This window comes from Galleria mellonella, unplaced genomic scaffold (genome assembly GCF_026898425.1).
Source record: "Galleria mellonella isolate WM207_F2 unplaced genomic scaffold, CSIRO_AGI_GalMel_v1 utg83, whole genome shotgun sequence".
Classification (NCBI taxonomy): Eukaryota; Metazoa; Arthropoda; class Insecta; order Lepidoptera; family Pyralidae; genus Galleria; species Galleria mellonella.
Window position 1 is genome coordinate 2,235,636 of NW_026442162.1, and position 18,971 is coordinate 2,254,606.

An 18,971-nucleotide genomic window follows, 5' to 3' on the forward strand; every position below is an offset into this window, starting at 1 on the left:
ATTTTCTGTTTATCACCTATACGCGTCGAGTTGTTAGCAAGTTTGTTAAAAGAGGAAAATATTCTTTGGAGACGTCCATTGTCATATTTGTTCGCATTTGATTTCTGCAATTATTGTATTTCTTTTAATATATAGGTATTAATGCAATATGATTGATACATTATACAAATTAGAAAAATAAGAATAAAATTACTTTGCATGAAAAATATGGTCTATTATTTAGTTTTAATGGAGAAGCGCCAATTATATCTTCATATCTCTCATGCTTGGATCGTTTTTTAGGAATGGAATTACTGTTTACACTTTTCTGTAAATAAAATTTATGACTAAGTATGAATAGTAAAATATTATTAGGTGACCAGGAAAACGTTCTTTTTTTTATACATATTAGAATAGCAAACAAGCTGACAGCCCACATGATGGAAAGTGGTAACCGTCGTCTATAGACATGAGCAGTACCATGGACATAACAGAATATACTGTTTCGCCCATGATATCTCCCATGCGTTGCCATTTCTGAGGACTCTGGTGTTATTCCTCTGTACCCAGTACCATATACCTTCATATACCGGATCCATATTTTCCTACCGGTATAAAAAATGACTTATCTATCAAGTTGGAGCAAAAATATACATTTACAAAGTTTTATTAAAGTCGGTTAAGCGGTTTATTCAATGGTCTTGCGATTGACAACAATCTCATCTGATAAAAATAAGATTAGCATAAACGAACATGGGATTTGTATATAAGACTATGTTGTACAATATATAGTTACCTTTTTCTTTCTTGTAAGTTTTGTTTTTTTATTTAGCATTGTAATGGCATTATTTCACTTGTTTAAATTTCAATGATACCTTTAAACATAATGATAAGCAATAAGAATTTTTATATAAGTATTAACTGACGTGGCGACTATTTAAAATGTTACGTAGATAGTAATATTTAATTATAATTAGGTAATTTAAATTTTTACTAATTTTATAAATGTGAAAGTAAGTAGTTTGTTACTTCTGTTTCACTGATAGGTAATCATAAAATTTGGTATGCACGTATTATATGGGATGGATAAGAACACACATAGGCTACTATTTTTCCCGATCAAGCGACAATATCATCGGTAAAAGTTTGTGGTTATTGAATCACAAACCAAATAATTGTATCAATCGAATAACTACGATTTTATTGATGTTCATAATCGGAATGTATGTTTTATGTATTTTTGTAATCGTATTGTCATAACATAGCACTATCATTAATTTCTTTGGATCAAGAAAAAAATGGTTCAATTGTTATAATAATTAGTATTGTCATCTATTAAGAAAAGCATGATAATTATTATTCGTCGAAAAAATCATGGGTTTGCTTTAATTGTTTATAGATTGTATTGAAAGATTCTACACTGTATGTAATGTAGAAATAACAAATAGTTGTGTAAGTGATTTTGCTATTCTTGAAATAAACTGAAAGTAAGATTACATTTTGGATAGATGTCTTTGAATCTTATTATTTTATATTAAGAGGATAAAGATTAGTTTACCTTATAATAGAATAGAAACATTGTTATCAACTATTTATTTAATATTTTTATATTAGGTACAGCCCATTTTGGTATGAGTAAATTTGACATTTATATTGATGACATTTTACTACTTACTAGACTTTCTGTCACAATAATAAAAAGGAAAAATAAACCAAAAAACCTCATAGAGATTTAAGCGCTGTAATGTTCATCACCTCGGGATTTTGGAAAAAGGATCCGGGTTTCGGGAACTGAAAAATTGAAAAAACAATATAAACAGTACTTTTATTTGGTATCATAGAATTTTAGATTTCAATCAACAATATTTAGCAAGAAAATATTATCATCTATAACAAGTTTCGAAACGATAATGATCAAATTTATCGACAATATTTATGTTATCATAAATAACGATTAGATATGTAGTTTAAACTAGTAAATATTCAAATAAACCGTGTCAATTTTTTAAGTAATTATTATAGGAAATTTTTAGTACTTTAATAGCTCCTTGAGATTATATACTATCGACAAAACATATATTCTAATATGGAATCACAGTATAGTTTATAAGAAGCGTTAACATATAATTGAACACCAACATTTTTGGGACAAGATTTTAAGTACCTCGATTATTTTTTACGTTTCATTAACGAATTTTGTAGATTCTGAGACTCGTCATTTAAAGGTGTTACTACAACACGATATGGCGCATAAATAGATGAACAACTTTTTGAAACAGTAATACCCTTTTGTTGAGCTTTATGTTCATCTCTCAGTTTGCAAATGTTCCTACCGATTGCACTCAATTTTTTTATAGCATCCGTATCGTTTAAGCCCTTTCGCGAATTGTATGATCCCAAAGGTTTCTGGTGATAGCCTAATATACCTGATTTAGTTTGTCGTAGCGGAGCAATACTGTTATCGTTTCTATTCGCTATTTTATTTTGAACAGATATTGTCGATCTGAGAATACTAGCTGTCTCTCTTTCCCATTCTATGGGGTCTATATAGCACCTTTTATTGCCGACCGATCTTTCTACCTTAGGTTTCTCTGCTTTATTAGCTGATTCGGTCCGATATTTACGAGTATGATTTTCGGGTTGCTCCTCGTCAGGTCGATAGCACGAATGTGGGACGACACGGCGCCTACAATCTGTATTTCTTTCTCGTTTTCCTCGATGTGTCCTAAAAGAGAGTGCGGATGTTTTACGTTTTTTTGAACCGGATTTTAGCGAAAGACCGGATTTTACTACTGTAATCGCTTGGCGTACCGTAAGTGAATCCTTCGGTCCTAAAATAAGGCCGTCTTTATTGGTTGGCAATGCATTGTAAGGGTTCAACCATGTAAGGAAGTCAGAGATGATGGGTCCACTGTATTCGGCTGGAACTGGTTGATCTTCGGGAACAGTGTCACCTGATGGCAGTTGAGGTGCGAGTGGGGTACTACATATTCTCGGTTCATGTCTGCGTTCTTTCGTCTTCCTAATTAGTTTCTTGCCATTTATACATAAAGATAATCCTAAATAGGCCGGCGCTTTTGGAATTGTTTGTCTATAGGCTAATTCAAATATTCCTGTGTCAGCGTCAGGATTTTGTCGGCGATCGAGTACGACTGAAATCCAAAGAAGGTATTAGCAATTATAAAATAAAAAAGATCGGCTTGCTAAAATAAAATTTACCTTTTACAACATCTTCCAGACACTGAGGACATAATCGTGCCGTGACTGAAGTTGTTGGAGCCAGGTCAGGACTTGAGTTAATCTCAATAAGCCACGGTGTGAAGTCTTCTGTTAGCATGAAGTCAGCTCCATACAGCTCGAAGCTGTTTTGCCTCTTGTCCATGCCTTCCTGACAGGCTAGCATGGCTCCTATTAAGCACTGTTTCATCCCAGGATAGATTTTTGTATCCCACATTTCATACTTTCCTATCTGTCTTCAAAGATTGAATACATTTTTAATATTTACATAAATTTCAGGTGGAATATATGTTCATGCATATAATTTTTACCTGAGATATGCTTTGAATGTGTGACAATCCCACATATTTTCATCAGGCAGTGCTTTATCACGTTCACCGTTATTTTTATATTTGGTTTGTACTGCGTTGTTTGTGAGATGTACGGACTCGTGGTAATTTGATAAACTGAATATTTGAGAGCTGAACCTCAAATAACTGTCTCTGAAATAGAAGAAACGCCAATTATATAGCATATGTATAGATATTGTAATATATACTTGATTGATTCTTACTTGTAAACCCAAATTGTAAGAGGCTGACAATTCGTTATAAGAAACCATTGGCGTATATCAAATTTCGTATCATATATCACAAGTGGATTTTCTGAAAGACAATTTTTTATATTATTATTAAAGTGCATAGCAAATAAGATGTTTTTTGTTAATATAACGATCCAGTATTACCAATATATTTCTGTACGACGTATCTGGTTTTTTGAGCAGGTACGTTAATAAGACCTATAATGTCTTTTATATTGTTCATGAGCTGGATGCCACGGCCGCGGCACTTGTTGCTCGGCTTCACGATCCATATGTTTAGAACTCCGTCGATATCGATTTGAGGCCAGAATTTCGTCATCGTAGCTAACACTTTGGCTGCTTTTTTTTCCAATTGCCTAAAGTTATACAGGGTGAAATCAAACTTATTAGCATTCTTAAGGGAATGTTCCAAGTGAAAATGAATAGTTCAAAGAAACATTCAGAGCCTCCTATATTAATTTGATAGCTGTAAGCGTCAATATCAAACCAACGTTTCTTTGGAAAATATATTCACTTTCAATAGAAGAACTGGTAGAATACTTTCTGATATTATGTATCAAATTCTTGTTATAGGTATATATGTATCATGGACAGCAGAAACTGTATTGTTTGAAGTTGGTACATAGTATGGCGACAAAACGCTGTCTCTCCTAGAAAAGTCGTAATCATATTTATTGAAACCGACGAGTCTATTTATGAGAAAAACTTATAAGGTACGTGTGACAATATTTTAACCACTTACATGTTTTACACTAAATTACTGCATTTAAATTGCAATGAATAATAATGTACATTGATAATTAACTAATACCGATATCATTCACATGCAGTGAGCACATTAATCCAAACAGTGATCTCATTTTAGACACGCTGACACATATGTTTATAAATTATATCTACGTAGACAAAATTGAGAGAGCAATGTATGTTAACATATAAATTTGATATGAAGATAGATGATCTAGATAGATGGAATCTGAAATTTAACTTCAAATAAATACCTAGAAAATTAAGCTAGGAGAAGTCTACAGTCTCTGTCTTCATGTAAATGTTTTAATTTCGTCTCAATTATTTCGTCTTATGCATGCGTATCTCTTCTGGAAACTACCAACTTCACAGACAGTACGTTTCTGCATTGTTTAATAAATCTACTATATAATGGAAAAGTAAAAGCTACATTTATCTACTTACCTTATATTTATATTTTTGTCCTCCATAAACTTAGCTTTCTCGTGCACCAATAAATAATGATGTGTCAAAAATTGATCCCATTCGTGTTCCCACACATGTGTTTGATCCTCAGAGTCGTCTATGTCCTTATGAGTAAAAAACGAAACGTATTCGTTTAATCTGCATATAGCGAACTCTATTGCTGTAAAAGGAACCTTGCCTTGGTTTGAAACGAGACTTTGTTCACCGTTGCTTTGCAACGTGTTAGATAGCCATTTTAGGATGCTGATGCAAGCCGTGATTCGAAAATCATCGACAAACTCCTCGAGGCTATCCGAATTGTAGATATTGTAGCAACGCGGAAATTTTGTAAGTGCTACACCCGGTTCCGTATACCAGTGCATTTGAGTCAGTGAAGCAGTCAAGCCTTCTTTGGTTGTGAAAATCGATCTGCAAAATCTGTAGAAGATTTTTTTATACAATTTATAATGCAAACTACAAACAAGCTGAATGTCATCGTATATAAGACACGAATAGTGCCATGAACAAGACTAAATATATAATGATACTTATGGTAGGCGTCTCTATTGAGCTCTCTCACTGATACTAATTATGGTTCTTTAGCCAGTAATTTCCCAGCCATATCTCCCCTCAAACCGAAACATAGCCATATAAACACGTAACCATGTGAAGATGTACGAGTGGGATCGAGTCACCGAGGTAGCTTTGCAGGCGACTTTGTCAATGAAAAAATAAGTCTAATGAGATAAAATTACAGTAGTACCTGCTTATAATGACATCCTTGTTACTAAGCAACCAGTCATATTTGTCTCTCTTCGTCGTCCAGAGAAAGTCGACCGAATGGTGTTCCATGAATTTGTACAGGATCATTCTTTCGACTTTGGAAAGCTCTTTTCCGCTTACTCTCAACGGGTCTACGTTTGTGGGTGGATGACGAACCTAAAATTGTTTAATAGCAGAGAAAGCGCACCATTCCTATAGATAACGGTATTTAGTGAATAAATAGCAATTAAATTTCGTGTTCTATCACGGAGAGATCGAACTTTTTACGACAGTATTTAGTACGTTGTTTATTTTAAGCGTCCGTAGATAGCGTGCATTTTGGATGCCACGAACCTTATTTAATTTATCTGATTTAGCTAATATCTAATTTCAATAATGATTGTTTATAGTTAAATTATTATTATTGGTCAATATTTGTGGGTATAATAGATACTTATTTCTAAAAACATCCTTTTCATACATATATTTTGCTTATTTTTCCAATCTTAATATATTATCAGCTAATATTAAGCTTTTTTATCTCTAAGCGTGCTTAGGATATATTAATTACTGCGGTTGTCAACCTGCAAAGCATGCCAAGCATGGCAACTACTGGCGAAATCCTCTTTATATGGAAGGCCGTGGACAGTTATAATTATAATATAATAATAATAATGTTAATTTATATGACGCTATATAATTATATGTATAATATGAATACATGAAATAAATTATATAACTTATATGGTTAATTATGAGGTATGAAGTATATTGATACACCCACAGTCCGCTACCGTAAAGTAATAGCGATAGTGAAGCTTCAATTTTGAATGAATTTAATAAAGAACTTAAAAATTTATATTATTCATTTATTTTACCTTATGGGACTCATATTTTTCAATCCAGCCCCTTTCTAGGAGAGCTCTACGTATGGCAGGGAATCCGCCGCCCTTGATCATGAACACTTTTCGTTCCTTCATGGCGTTATCTGCTATCTTCCGCAACTCATTCCATCGTTCATTGCTTACCCAGCTCTTGTACTGTCTCAGTTGTTCAGTGGAATTTGTGATTTCTGTTACGAGGTTATTTTTTTTAATACTAATGTAACTTTTGTTTTAAAAATTTATTGCGAGTTCTATTACTAAATATGTAAAAAAGGGTGGATATAATCTATCTAAACAAATATTGTTAATAGGAAAGATTTTAGTGTGTATTTCTTTCACCTATAGAAACCACAATAATAGTGAATAGTTAACATAGATAGTATTTTATGTAATTCATCTATCATCTATTTATCCGTGCGAAACTGAAGTGGTCGTTATTTTTGTGATATAGATAAATATTTGGATATTATTTAATAAACGACATATAATAATACTAATTGTCTGGTTCTTGCGATGCATATTGGGAAACCATGTAACGAAAAATTGGGGGTATATACAACCTAGAACATTCAAACCTGAGTTAATTTAGTAAGTTCATTTAAGACTCGCAGAGTAACGTTGTTGTTCCTGCGCTACGAAGATACTCAAAGGAATATCTAGTGGAAATAGTTTTTTTCTAAAAAATCTGTGATCATTCTATAAAGATTGTACTGTAAATTCATTTAAACGTTTATTTAACAGAATACAAATTTTAACTCATATATATATTCTTTATTGCACTTGTAAGTTACATATAATGTATTTATAAATGTTGTGAGCAAGGGTGGACTTATTTCTGACAGAGATCTCCTCCAGTCAACCCAGTACAGTAAGAAAGCATTTCGTTAGCGGGCAGCTGAAGTGCTACAACTATTAATACATAAACAAATATACAGTTAAATAAAATATTAAAATATATAACAAAATATTATATAAATATATACACTATAAATACATATAATACCTACTTACTTATATAATAAATGTTAAAATAAATGAATATACGGCTTACATTAGAAATTTTGTTTAATGATTTTAAGATTTGACAGTTCAATTAGAAAAATACAAAAATATATTACTTAAGGGAAAGAAAATGTGAAAATTATAGACTAAATTGAAAGTCGATCTCAAATAATAGTCTTTAGAATAAAAAAGAATCTATGTTATATTATGTATCTATATTTTTTTCTGTTTTCTGTATACAACCATGTGTCGTACGTACAGGTACGTAAAGAGTGTTAAGCTGACAAGGACAAATGAAGTTACGTAAATTTTATATTTCATATCTGACCTTCATAATTACTATTTTATATTCATGAAGAGTGTAGATTGATATATTGACAGCCAATTTGATATCTACCTACTGAGGTTATCGTCAGACACCAAAGATTTGTTAGTATTTAAAAAAAGGCATGTTCTAGTGTGACCCAACAGTTCATTGGCTACTGTTACCGCTTACCATCAGGTGGGCCGTGTGCTTATTTGCACTTCTATGGTCTAAAAATGTTTAAGCTTGTGACGAACCTGGACCATGTTCAGACTTGGAGAGCGAAATAGCACTCGACGGGCGCAGCTCTTTCTTGGCTGCGCTATTTTTGTGCAATTTTGAGTCTGACGCGCTCTCCACCAATTCCATCGTTACAGCCATTGGCCCAGCTTATCGTGCTCCGATATCCTGCAACAGACCTGCTGATCAGTCACTAACATCTTCAGAGCCTAACTCATGGATACGTGTGCACAGTTCGCTAGTCAATGATGAACTGGCCATCTAAATATAAATCGCTAGTGCAATAACCTACTTTAACTTAACCTATATTGAGGGACCCTGGTTATCAACGAGGTATCCGCGCGCATCACTGCCTGGCACCTGTACAAATGACGTCACGACCATGGTAGGTCCTCCGTAAATCGTCCGGTATCCACGCGGAAATTAATAAGCTAAAATTACACTTACCTCTTGTATCCAGGTCGTTTCAGAAATGTAGGTTAAACCAAACGCAAAAGCATTAATAGAAAATGATGGATGATAACTGCTGTTGGTAATTTTGTAAACTAGAAATTTATTTTGTCATATTCAGTTCCGCAATAGTCATTTGACAAATTTAGGTGCAATGTCATTATAATGTAGCACAATGACGTCCTAAGATCATAGTAAGACAGCACTATCATTACATGAAAGAGGTCCTATTTTTTCTTAATACATTTTCTAGTTTTGAGTAATAATTTAAGGTCTAGCCGTTCTCGGCAACTGACTATATTCTTGTAAAATAAAATAATATTGAAAATACATTTATTACCCTTTGTAGTTTTACAATTATTTTTATATAATACACTCGCAAGCAACTAAATCGACTCAACCCTTGACGGCGCATATATGCATTGATTTTACTAAAACGACAAATGTCAATTATAAAAATGATATGGCATTCGAAAGCTTAAGATCTTTCAAAAAGATTCCTCGATTTTTCGAAAAGACTCATCAAACCATCAAATCGTACTCTCAAAAGTTTTCTTGTAAAGTGTTGCTCGCATCTCGATCGAGTGTAGATCATTCTGGGGTGAGTAGGATAACCCGGCTAAAATCTCCCCTCTAAATATTATCTCTAAAATCTATATGATCAGCTATATCTATCCTACTCGTGTTTCTGCCGTAAAACAGATGTGCTAGCTTGGCTGTGTTTTGATTTAAAGGGTGGGGTTATGCAGTGAAATTACAGAGTACAGCGGTATACCAATACAGTTCTTAGGAATGATGATGAACAAGGAGGAATACCATTCTAGTGTATTCTGCGATGTTGACAGTACTGTTTGTGTGTATAAACACGATGATTATTATTATCTATCAGGTAGTCCGTAGGTTTGTTAGGTATTCCAAGTTTTACAAATCACCTCTTGACTCCTCAACGGCTCTATCATTCGTTATGAAATTTAGCATACACACGGATTTTGGGGTAGTGAAAAACAGTAAACTTTTTATTTTGGTGCCAATGCAGACAAAGCCACGGACATAGATAGTTACATAAAAAAATATATCACATGTTGTTGCTGGTGTTCGTTGGCATTTTATGATATTATCAACATCATTATGAGAACAGACTACGTTTATAAGTCATCGACATAAAACATTATTACAAAATTTTACGATCTGACCATTTTCGTACTGTGGCATTACCAAAGGTCAAAGTAATGAATGGACCTATTAAGGTTCTTAAATAAATTAGTAGAAGATTCGAGTTGATAAGTATACAATTTTTATGTATATAGCGGCAAGTATGTTAAGCATCATTCTAGTATCATATGTCTTGCGCAATAATAAGTAATTTTACGTAGGTCGAGAGCTTGCGCAGTAAGCTTTGTCTTATTTTCACTCTTCGATCGATTATAACAACTGTAAAACTTACGAAAGATTGATACGTTATGATTCTTAGAAAGCAAATAGTATATCGTTATTTTTGTTCCTGTAGATACAGGAAGAAAAATTACTCACAATAATGAATGGTAATTTTAGGTAAAGTTTGTTCTAATAATTACAATAAGAATTCACTTCTTGTTATCTTCAATTTTAATTTTACCGCTATGATGAAACATTTAGCCGGAAGTCAAAACAACACGGCAGTACTGAGCAATGGCAGTGCGTTTCGTTCGATGTTCTTTAGTGATCGTAATAGTTACTTGACAAATTATAAAAATAATTAAACAAATAAAATACAATAATTTTATGTAATGCTGCAAAAAATAAAACTATTTCTATTTTTTGGTATCGTTTAGGTCTATAATTTTCATTTCAGTACACTTTATAGGAAAATATTTTATTTTGTAGAAAAAACCATAGCATTATTTATAGATTGTTTTTCAGCATTATTATTGTAATTAACATATCTACTTTATTTTAGTTTGGACCAAAAAGAACATATACGAATTATGCGCACGCAATTGATTCACGCAACCAGTGAAATTTATTATGTTGTCTACCATGAATACAGTGACGTTTCTATCTTCAATTAGTTTTGAATGTTGGCATTTTTGGTTATGACATGACATGAATGAAGCAAGATGGCGAGTTCATCTCCGGTTGATGGTGCTCTGTGATAATTCTCTCATTAAATGTCATAATATTTCGAACTTATTCCGTAATGATTTAATATATCAGCATCCTTAAAAAAGCCTATAATTTGAAGTGAAGGTGTTCAAAATATGGGTGTAGTTCTTTTAATTTAGATGTGTTTCTAACCCACCTGAGGAATGTTGGTTTTTTCAGTGATTTGTGATTCGGTCAGGTGTTTTCGTTATAGTCAAAATTAAAATTTTGTTCTTGCGCAGTGAGTGAAGTTACAGAGTTCAGATGTATTTGTGCCGTGGGGATGCTATATGTCGGGACTGTTTTCAATGTTCAAAAACAAAAGCGTGAACTATTTGTTTTGATCGACCGTGGTAAAATAAATTAAGAAGGTCGGACCGAGAACGAGCTCCGGCCGGAGTGATGGCCTTCAGTGAGGTGAGTGTTTAAGGACTTTACTTGTGGCAGCTTTGTACTTTCATTATTTTTACCCACAAAAACTTTGAAAATTTGACCCACAATAGCTTTGGTTAATGCATGATTATGAATAAATAAAGAAACTGGTTAGAAAATATTTTTCATAAATTATTTTGTGATAATTAGATATATCCGAATTACTATAATGTGTTTCATTCTGATAGTCAATAAAACATTATTTTCCTCTATGAACAACCTGATGGCACATCACAAAAGCTTTCATATTTAAAAAAAAATAATATTTTCTAAAAAAATAATGCAATTTAATAGTATATTTGAAATTAATAATAAAATAATATCATATTTAATTGGAACCAGTTGTATTATCAACCTAAGTTTGTTATCTACCTAACAAAAGGTTTAATCATAGCTGTGTTATCATTATTATTTTTATTTCACATTTCCGTCACATAAATAATTTAAATATTTTTTATATTATAGAGTTACTACTATTACTAATTAGCAACTGTTTAGATCACCTTTCATTTTTGGTGACTTTACAATGTTCTTAAGTACTTGAAATGTTCTATTTATGATTAATTGCATTTAGCATGGATAACATAAGTTTTTTTAAATGGGTGAGAATGGAATGATAACCCTATCTGTGCTATCAATATATGCTGGCAGGGCACTACTGAGAGATGATAAGTGAGGATGAAAGCAGGTCAGTCCATTGTGCTGAATTCTATAAGAATAAATCATGATGGTTTCCAGGGAGAATCACATGAATGTCAACCTAATAGCATAGGTATATTTCTATCAGTGGAGCTGTTTAAGCCCATTACAAACAATTCTTGTCCCTAGATACTACTAGATAACACAAGTAGGTAAGTTGTAATAGCTAACCCGACCAATATTATTTTGGTCGGGTTAGCTATTACATATCATCATTTACCTGGCCCAATTTTATTATTGGGATTACTATACTATTACTTAAAGTAGAGTAGACAATACATATGTATAAAATTTCATAACTCGCTCACAATTTTTTTAACATTGATTGAGGAATTAGTTTGTATAAGCTTTATTGTTCATTCACATATGTAGTTTTGGTCCATCATATTGTCCAAGATAACTTTTATCTTGGACTGTCATTGTAATATGAGATCTTTATTATGAAATGAAATAAAACAATTCCAAAATGTAATGAAGGTAGTAGATGCCACAGGGGATTAGGTTAGGTCATTTTACTCATTGCTTAAAATGTATGTAAATTTATGTTAGTTTTCAAAGTCATTCTATTGTATATATATTATATATACAAGCTTTAGTAGATGATAAAATAGTCCTGGACATATTATACAGCACATATGTTAAATTATTCTTTATTGTTAATTTATATTTCTTAAATAAACTAACAATCAACATAAACTTAGTATAATATTGATGCCTATACTCTATCAATTACAAAAATACATATTAAAATAAGATCAGAAATGTATATAAATAAATATTATTTATATACATAAAAATATACTCAAAACCTTTAAAAATACTTCAATTGTTATTAAAAAACTTATAACTTGGATTTGGTATTCTAAAAATCTCTTTATTTATAAAAACTTCAAATATCTAATACTACTATTTCTTAATTATTGAATTATTATTATTATTTTGTAACTTTCAGAGTACCAAACAAACCTATTTACTGTAATAATTAGTATGAATTTTCTACAAAAAGGAACAGCACTTTTCCATTGAAATTATTCATTTAAAATAAGTGACAAGAGACTATGTGGATAATATGGTGGTTGGTAAAATTCCATTTCATAACTAATTTAATTATGAATGATAAAAAAACATCTATCTGTAATTAGGTGTAATGTAAGTCTAATTATCTTAGATATACGTATGGGGGAGATATGATAGTATCAATACTTTAAATATTATAGAAATGATTAATATTTAAAAATTATTATTTTAACGAAATGTCTGGGACCAATGCATTTTATATGTAACTAAGACACTTTTTATACTGCAACTGAATCTTCATTGCCATTTGCATAGAATAAATTATTCTAGACTTATTGAAGAATTATACAGTGTAAAGTTTATTTGTTTACTTGAAGTAAGTTTGTGAAATAGGGCCAAATATTTTGTATTCTGTATCTAAGTAGTATTTTAAAATTTCACTTAGCATCTTTGATCCCCAAGTAATTAGAACATTCTTTGGGATCTATATGTATACTGATGCCCATATATCCTTTAAATATATAAATATTGTAAATTAAAAACATATTTAGATTAACACAAACACATACCTGCTTGAATACAAATGTTTGTATTGCGCCTGGACTAAATCCACAACCATCTGAGGTCGACAAATAAACTTAAACAATACTACTGTTTATATATATACAACACTAACAAGCTTATGTTTATCCTCACTAATAATTTATTCAAATTTGAAATGGAATCTGTCAGTTCCTCTCACAATTTCATGGCTGAACTGTTAACTGATTTATTGGCTATTTTATTGAAAACCGACATATTGTTCACTCTAAACCATTGTTGAGTAACATTGCCAAATAATTAGGTATACAAATATCTATTGTCTATCTATATGTAGTATCTAACTGTAATAAACCTTATTGAATTTGAAAATTCAGTTAGATTGTTTTTTTACTCTCAGGTAAATTTGTAGCAATCTCCTCTACTCCTTTAGTTATTTTTTTAGGCTTTTTATTGCGTTTATATATCTAAGCCTCTCCTGTGATGGACCAGTTAATAAATTAACATGTGAAATTGTTGTGTTGTTGTTTTTAGTTAATTTACATTACAAGCTCATAAATATAAAAATTGATGGTATATACAATGCTGTTAGTATAAATGCAAGCCTCTCATACAGGTAAGTACAGGTTCAATATCCTCGTGCGTGTAATTGCATGTCTTAGAGTCAGACGCAGCAGTAGGTTGCACGCGGGACGCTATTTATCTCTAACCATTGTTTAAGATTTTATACTGCACACGAGCATCTTGTAACTCAGTACGTGCAAAATTTTGTTTTCCTAATAAATTTCTTATTATAATTTTTTCTCGTCAATAAATAGGAGTCACAAAATTGTGATATATTTAGTGTAGTTGAGATATCTATACCATATTCTAATGTATTGTTTCAAAAATGAGATTTTATAGCAGAGATTAATATCAGACATTAAAATTAATAGATACAGGAATCATTTAGAAAATCTGACGAAATCTTTGTACACCTAATGGCGCAAGGCTAATGTGCATAATGTGTAGTTTAGTGTACAATGGGATTGACATGTACATTGTTCATATATCTTTACTAATATTATATTTGAAAGTGAATTTTGTAACTTCTTAATGTCCCCTTAATGGCTCAACCAATCATCATGAAATTACGAAGTAGTAGTTTGGGATGCAGAAGGATACAAATCACTTTTATTCCGGATAATCAACATATTACGATAACTAAAAATATCTTTTTTTTTTTTTAATAATTTTCTAGCGTTAAGTTGGTTACGTGCATGTGTGTGACGCAACAACCGTTAGCAATTCACACGGTTGGTTTGTTATTCCTCAGAGGCGACTACTTAGTGATGTTATTTGGGCTTAGGTGAAACATCCTCGGATTGGTAGTAGGCGTTTCATAACGTTTAGTGGCGTTTTCCCACGGTTCAATTGTTATTCTGTACCACGAGAGCTTTGTGCGTGGCCGGTGTTTTGAGGTGAACGATGTCGCTCGGTCGCTGCGTGAGACAACTGTATCTAGCAGGCATAACGTTTTAAGCAATCGTGTCATAAAAACTATTTAGTAATGCTATAAACCAAATCCAAATTTAGGTTAGTTATGTAGGCAGATACAATGTCAGAACTTAATTAGGGTACCGAGTGTACGTAATCTGCCAAGTCTAAAATAAAATTGTGTTTTTATTTTTATATTAGTAAAAAGCTTTTTTTTATGTGTTAAAAAAGATAAAAATAATATTAGTTAATCATTCTAAGTCAATTATCGCAAAAACTTTGTATACTAGCTTATTTCTTTATTTTATGTTATTTTTCGATAAAAACATGTTTCACGATCATTTACTGAATATTTGTACTAAGGATAGATTGTTTTCAATTTATTTTTAATAGAAACACTAATTGGAATCTTATTTAATAGAAAAGAGCAATTATTACACATAAACGGATCATACGATACATTATAATACCTTTTGGTTTTGTTACTCCTTTGTGTTTTTTGCTGTCACATCTCACTGTCTGGACAGGCTGGAAATGTTCATGTGTTTATGCTTCATGATTAGAGTATAGGATAATGTTGAAAAAATATTATTTCTTTAAATATTATAATTTTTTTTATAGAATTTGAAATACTAAATATGCTGGCGTCTACGAAAATGGTAAAATTACTAGCACCATCACAGAGCAATAACACCTATAATATTTCTCTTTCATTACCATTTCTATGGAGTAAGGCCTCACAAAAGAGGTTGAGACCACAGAATGTGAACAGGATTTAATGTTTTGTAAAAAAAAAAAACTAACTAAAACATCATTTCAACAATATGTTGTTATTTCACTTTCGTCGGTAATGCGTACTGTAGTTCATTAAAATTTTACCTCACGATGTTTACCTTCCGTTAGGCAAATGTGTGCACAGTTTGTATGGCGGGTCTTATCTATTTGGGCCGTGGTTTCCTCGCAGGGCCCCCGATCGCACCCGCATGTTGGCATGAACTTAGATCTGCTATCAACTAACCAGTTTATTTTGACCCGCCGTTTCTTTGTAATTGTACCATTTTACCATACGGATTTGCATTTCAGTGGTTTCTATAAATTGGCCACGTAAAGCGCACTACCGAACTATCGCTTTGTGAATGTAACCACAACCGCTTGATGTTTGCATTGGGGCGCCACTGAAGTTTTAATGAAATTCCGACTATTTAACGTGGCTACGTAAGTTCAGTTAGTTAGCGACTTACGATGTAAAAGAGTGTGTCTAAGTGCATCGTAATTTTATGATTTTTAACTTTTTTTTAGTACGTTATCTTCAATTGTTTGTGAAACAATATTGATGATTTTTTTCGTCAAGTCTTTTCTCGTGTTAGGCTTATAATCATCATTTGGAATGTAATTTTTGCCAAAAGTCTCCCTTCTATGTTTTTTTATAAAAAGTATTTTTAAAAAGTTATTACGATTTTTTTGTATTAGCCGTTAACTGTCCATTGTTGAACATAGCCTCTCCCATAATAGTTTTGCCAGTAGTTGCCAGTATTTGCTTTTGATGATATTTTAAGAGGGAGCCTGCCGACTATCCTTTGGACATAAGTCCTAATACCTTTACTCGCCTCTTACGACACCCACGGGAAAGGAAGGGATGACTTATTCTATGCTGGGTCTTACATGGTTTACGATTATTATGATGTTCGATTGAATTTGTATATAATAATAATTACTAAGTAGTTATTATAAACTCCATTTGCACTTAAGTAAATTTTGTTATAATTAGCTTGATGCTTTTTACATTATCGTTACTTATACTATATAGGTATTTTATTAAATTTGTATCGAAAATTTTTAGATTATTATCGAAAAAAGCCTACTGAATTGCTATTAAATTCACCATTATTTTCGATTTGAATCGAGCGAATCTCAGTTAGTCAGTCGTGCGCGCTGGGTCGATGACCCGGACTTATCAACAATCAAATTTGTAGAGCCCTCCGATCCGACTGCAGTATGTAACTCTAGCATATTTGCATAGGAACATTGTTAAAGGACATAGATGTAGAGAGAGATAGATGACGCAGTTATCTCAATTTATAAGGAAACTATACCGCGCGTTGTAGCACGGTGACATTTGACAATATGGCTGTTTTTACTACAATAGAACTACTAATGTTAATTGTTGGAATAATATTTAAAAAGGTAAATATTTATTACGGACATTTGTATTCATACGTTTGCTTAAGGTTACAAATAACGTTTTAGTGTATTTCCTATTGGTTTAGAGACATGTCACTCGTGCTATTGTAGTGTAAGGGTACAAGTACTAAAATTCTTGCCCTAATATTACAAATTCTATATAGCAAATTCCCGTATTAAAATACTTTCCAAAGTATCGTTTGTAATGATATTTATATCAATATTTAAAGTTTTTTTTTAACATAATATCAAGTAGTAAGTTAAAAGAAATGCAGCTAGAATCAAGAAAGCTAGTTAAAAATGAATAAGGAAAGTCCATATAGTAGCGACATCTATTTAATTGTGTATCTGTGTAAAAAAAACATGAATCTACCTACAATATTCTATTTACTTAGAGACATTGTATGCAGTAGACTCGAAAATTTTCAGAAAGGCGCGATGTTTTAACGTGCCGGGATTTGGATACTTTCCAGGAACGTGTTTGTCGTACATTGTAAACATCTCTCCGACATGCCTGTCTTTGTTTGACTATTATGGGTGTTAAAAAACTTACAAGGTATTAGAGATGATAGTAGTATTTATTTTTTATGCCGTTTGTCTGTAGGTAGTATTTACTGTATTGGCATTTAAAGGATGACAATTAATCAGATACAGATACAGAGATTTATTTCTGTTTTAGTATTATATCGACGAAATTTATGTAATTTTTCAATCTGTTTTTGATCGCCGTCTTCATTTTTCCATTAGGCTAAAAATGTCTTTAAACTTTCTGCATCATAAGTACAATTTGAGAAACAATAAATTTGGATCGTCATGCGCACGAAATAATTATAATAAATGAAATTAAATAATGCCTACCACCACCACCATAGCAACAAATACATTTCACTGTAGAATGGTCATATATTTTGTTTAATAGATGATAGTTGATTGATAACTCCGCTTGCGCTATCGGTATACGAGGTGGGACCAGTGAGTAATGATGAGAGATGAGGATGAAAAGGTAGGTCAGTCCGCCCATCGTGACAAATTCTACAAGAATTAACCACGATGATTTCCAGGAGGAAGTGCGTGGAGGTCGACCTGATAGAGTTGATTGCTAGCAGTCGGGCTATTAGATCCCCCTTAGTAATAATCCCTTTCCCCCCGAATGGCCATATTAGTCAGGTGGCTGGTAATACATTTAGAGTTTTCCTTCTGGATTGTTGAATTGTGATTAAATCGTCTTTTACGACATCCTAGTAAAGTGGTGACAATTATTACTTAATCACCACACGGATAATAAAGTTATGATAAATAGTGCCTAATACTATTAGATCTATATTATTTAAAGAGTTGAATCGTTCCTCGTTCAATATTAGTTAAACGGTACGTGAATACGAATGTAACACAGTTCACCTCTGACCGACGTGAGTCGTGATTCTTGTGAACTATCGGCACTTGGGCTCGATAGGTGAAAGGAGTGGGGTACCGTGCCTACTATTGCTTGTCTTACGTGGTACAATGTGTGAACCGATGCGATTAATCAAGGTATTTATACGCATAATAACTGAGAATTAGAGCTATAAATTGTTATCCAACTAAAAATAATAAATTCACACCTACTTTATCGATAGAACTTACTGTACTGAAATGAAAGAAGATAAGATATTAAACAGTACTTAAGATAAATGCAAATCGTTAGGTAAATACAATACTTTTAAAAGATAAATAATACATAATAATGAAGTATCTTATGAAAGTTAATATTCGTATTCGGAAAGTTGTATGGAATTGTATAAAAACTTATCGTTACAGGAGAAAGAATCGTCGTCATATGGAGATAAAGTACAATTTTCAGGAGCAAATAATTATTATTTTCAAGTCTAAGTGTTAA

The 18,971-nt window shown here is 32.1% G+C and overlaps 1 protein-coding gene and 1 long non-coding RNA gene across 3 annotated transcripts; both read right to left on the reverse strand.

The window, feature by feature from the left end:
* Positions 1 to 1,620, reverse strand: LOC128202271 (uncharacterized). Its single transcript, XR_008253698.1, has 4 exons — positions 1,538 to 1,620; positions 776 to 854; positions 194 to 307; positions 1 to 104 (listed from the first exon to the last, which is right to left on the reverse strand). It is a non-coding gene; the product is annotated as an uncharacterized LOC128202271 (long non-coding RNA).
* A 275-nt stretch (positions 1,621 to 1,895) lies between these two features.
* On the reverse strand, positions 1,896 to 8,762 carry LOC113516709 (tubulin glycylase 3A-like). Of its 2 annotated transcripts, XM_026901172.3 has the most exons (10): positions 8,627 to 8,762; positions 8,197 to 8,347; positions 6,628 to 6,821; positions 5,751 to 5,926; positions 4,988 to 5,425; positions 3,941 to 4,152; positions 3,770 to 3,860; positions 3,528 to 3,698; positions 3,199 to 3,452; positions 1,897 to 3,131 (listed from the first exon to the last, which is right to left on the reverse strand). In XM_026901172.3, the coding sequence occupies exons 2-10, from the start codon at positions 8,318 to 8,320 to the stop codon at positions 2,149 to 2,151; spliced, it is 2,643 nt and encodes an 880-aa protein (XP_026756973.2). In that variant the 5' UTR covers positions 8,321 to 8,347; positions 8,627 to 8,762; the 3' UTR covers positions 1,897 to 2,148. The 2 variants fall into 2 exon arrangements, with proteins under 2 accessions (XP_052757852.1, XP_026756973.2); XM_052901892.1 differs by lacking the exons at positions 3,770 to 3,860; positions 3,941 to 4,152; positions 8,627 to 8,762 and having other exon boundaries at positions 1,896 to 3,131; positions 8,197 to 8,417.
* Positions 8,763 to 18,971: the final 10,209 nt, after the last annotated feature.

Bases quoted from the DNA above. Each gene is read 5' to 3' on its own strand.
- LOC113516709 (XM_026901172.3), bottom strand. From the start codon at position 8,320: ATGGCTGTAACGATGGAATTGGTGGAGAGCGCGTCAGACTCAAAATTG. The intron at 5,927-6,627 runs GTAAAATAAATG...AAACAATTTTAG, and splicing joins AAAAATATGAGTCCCATAAG to GTTCGTCATCCACCCACAAA. The intron at 3,861-3,940 runs GTAATACTGGAT...ATTGTCTTTCAG, and splicing joins CGTCGTACAGAAATATATTG to AAAATCCACTTGTGATATAT.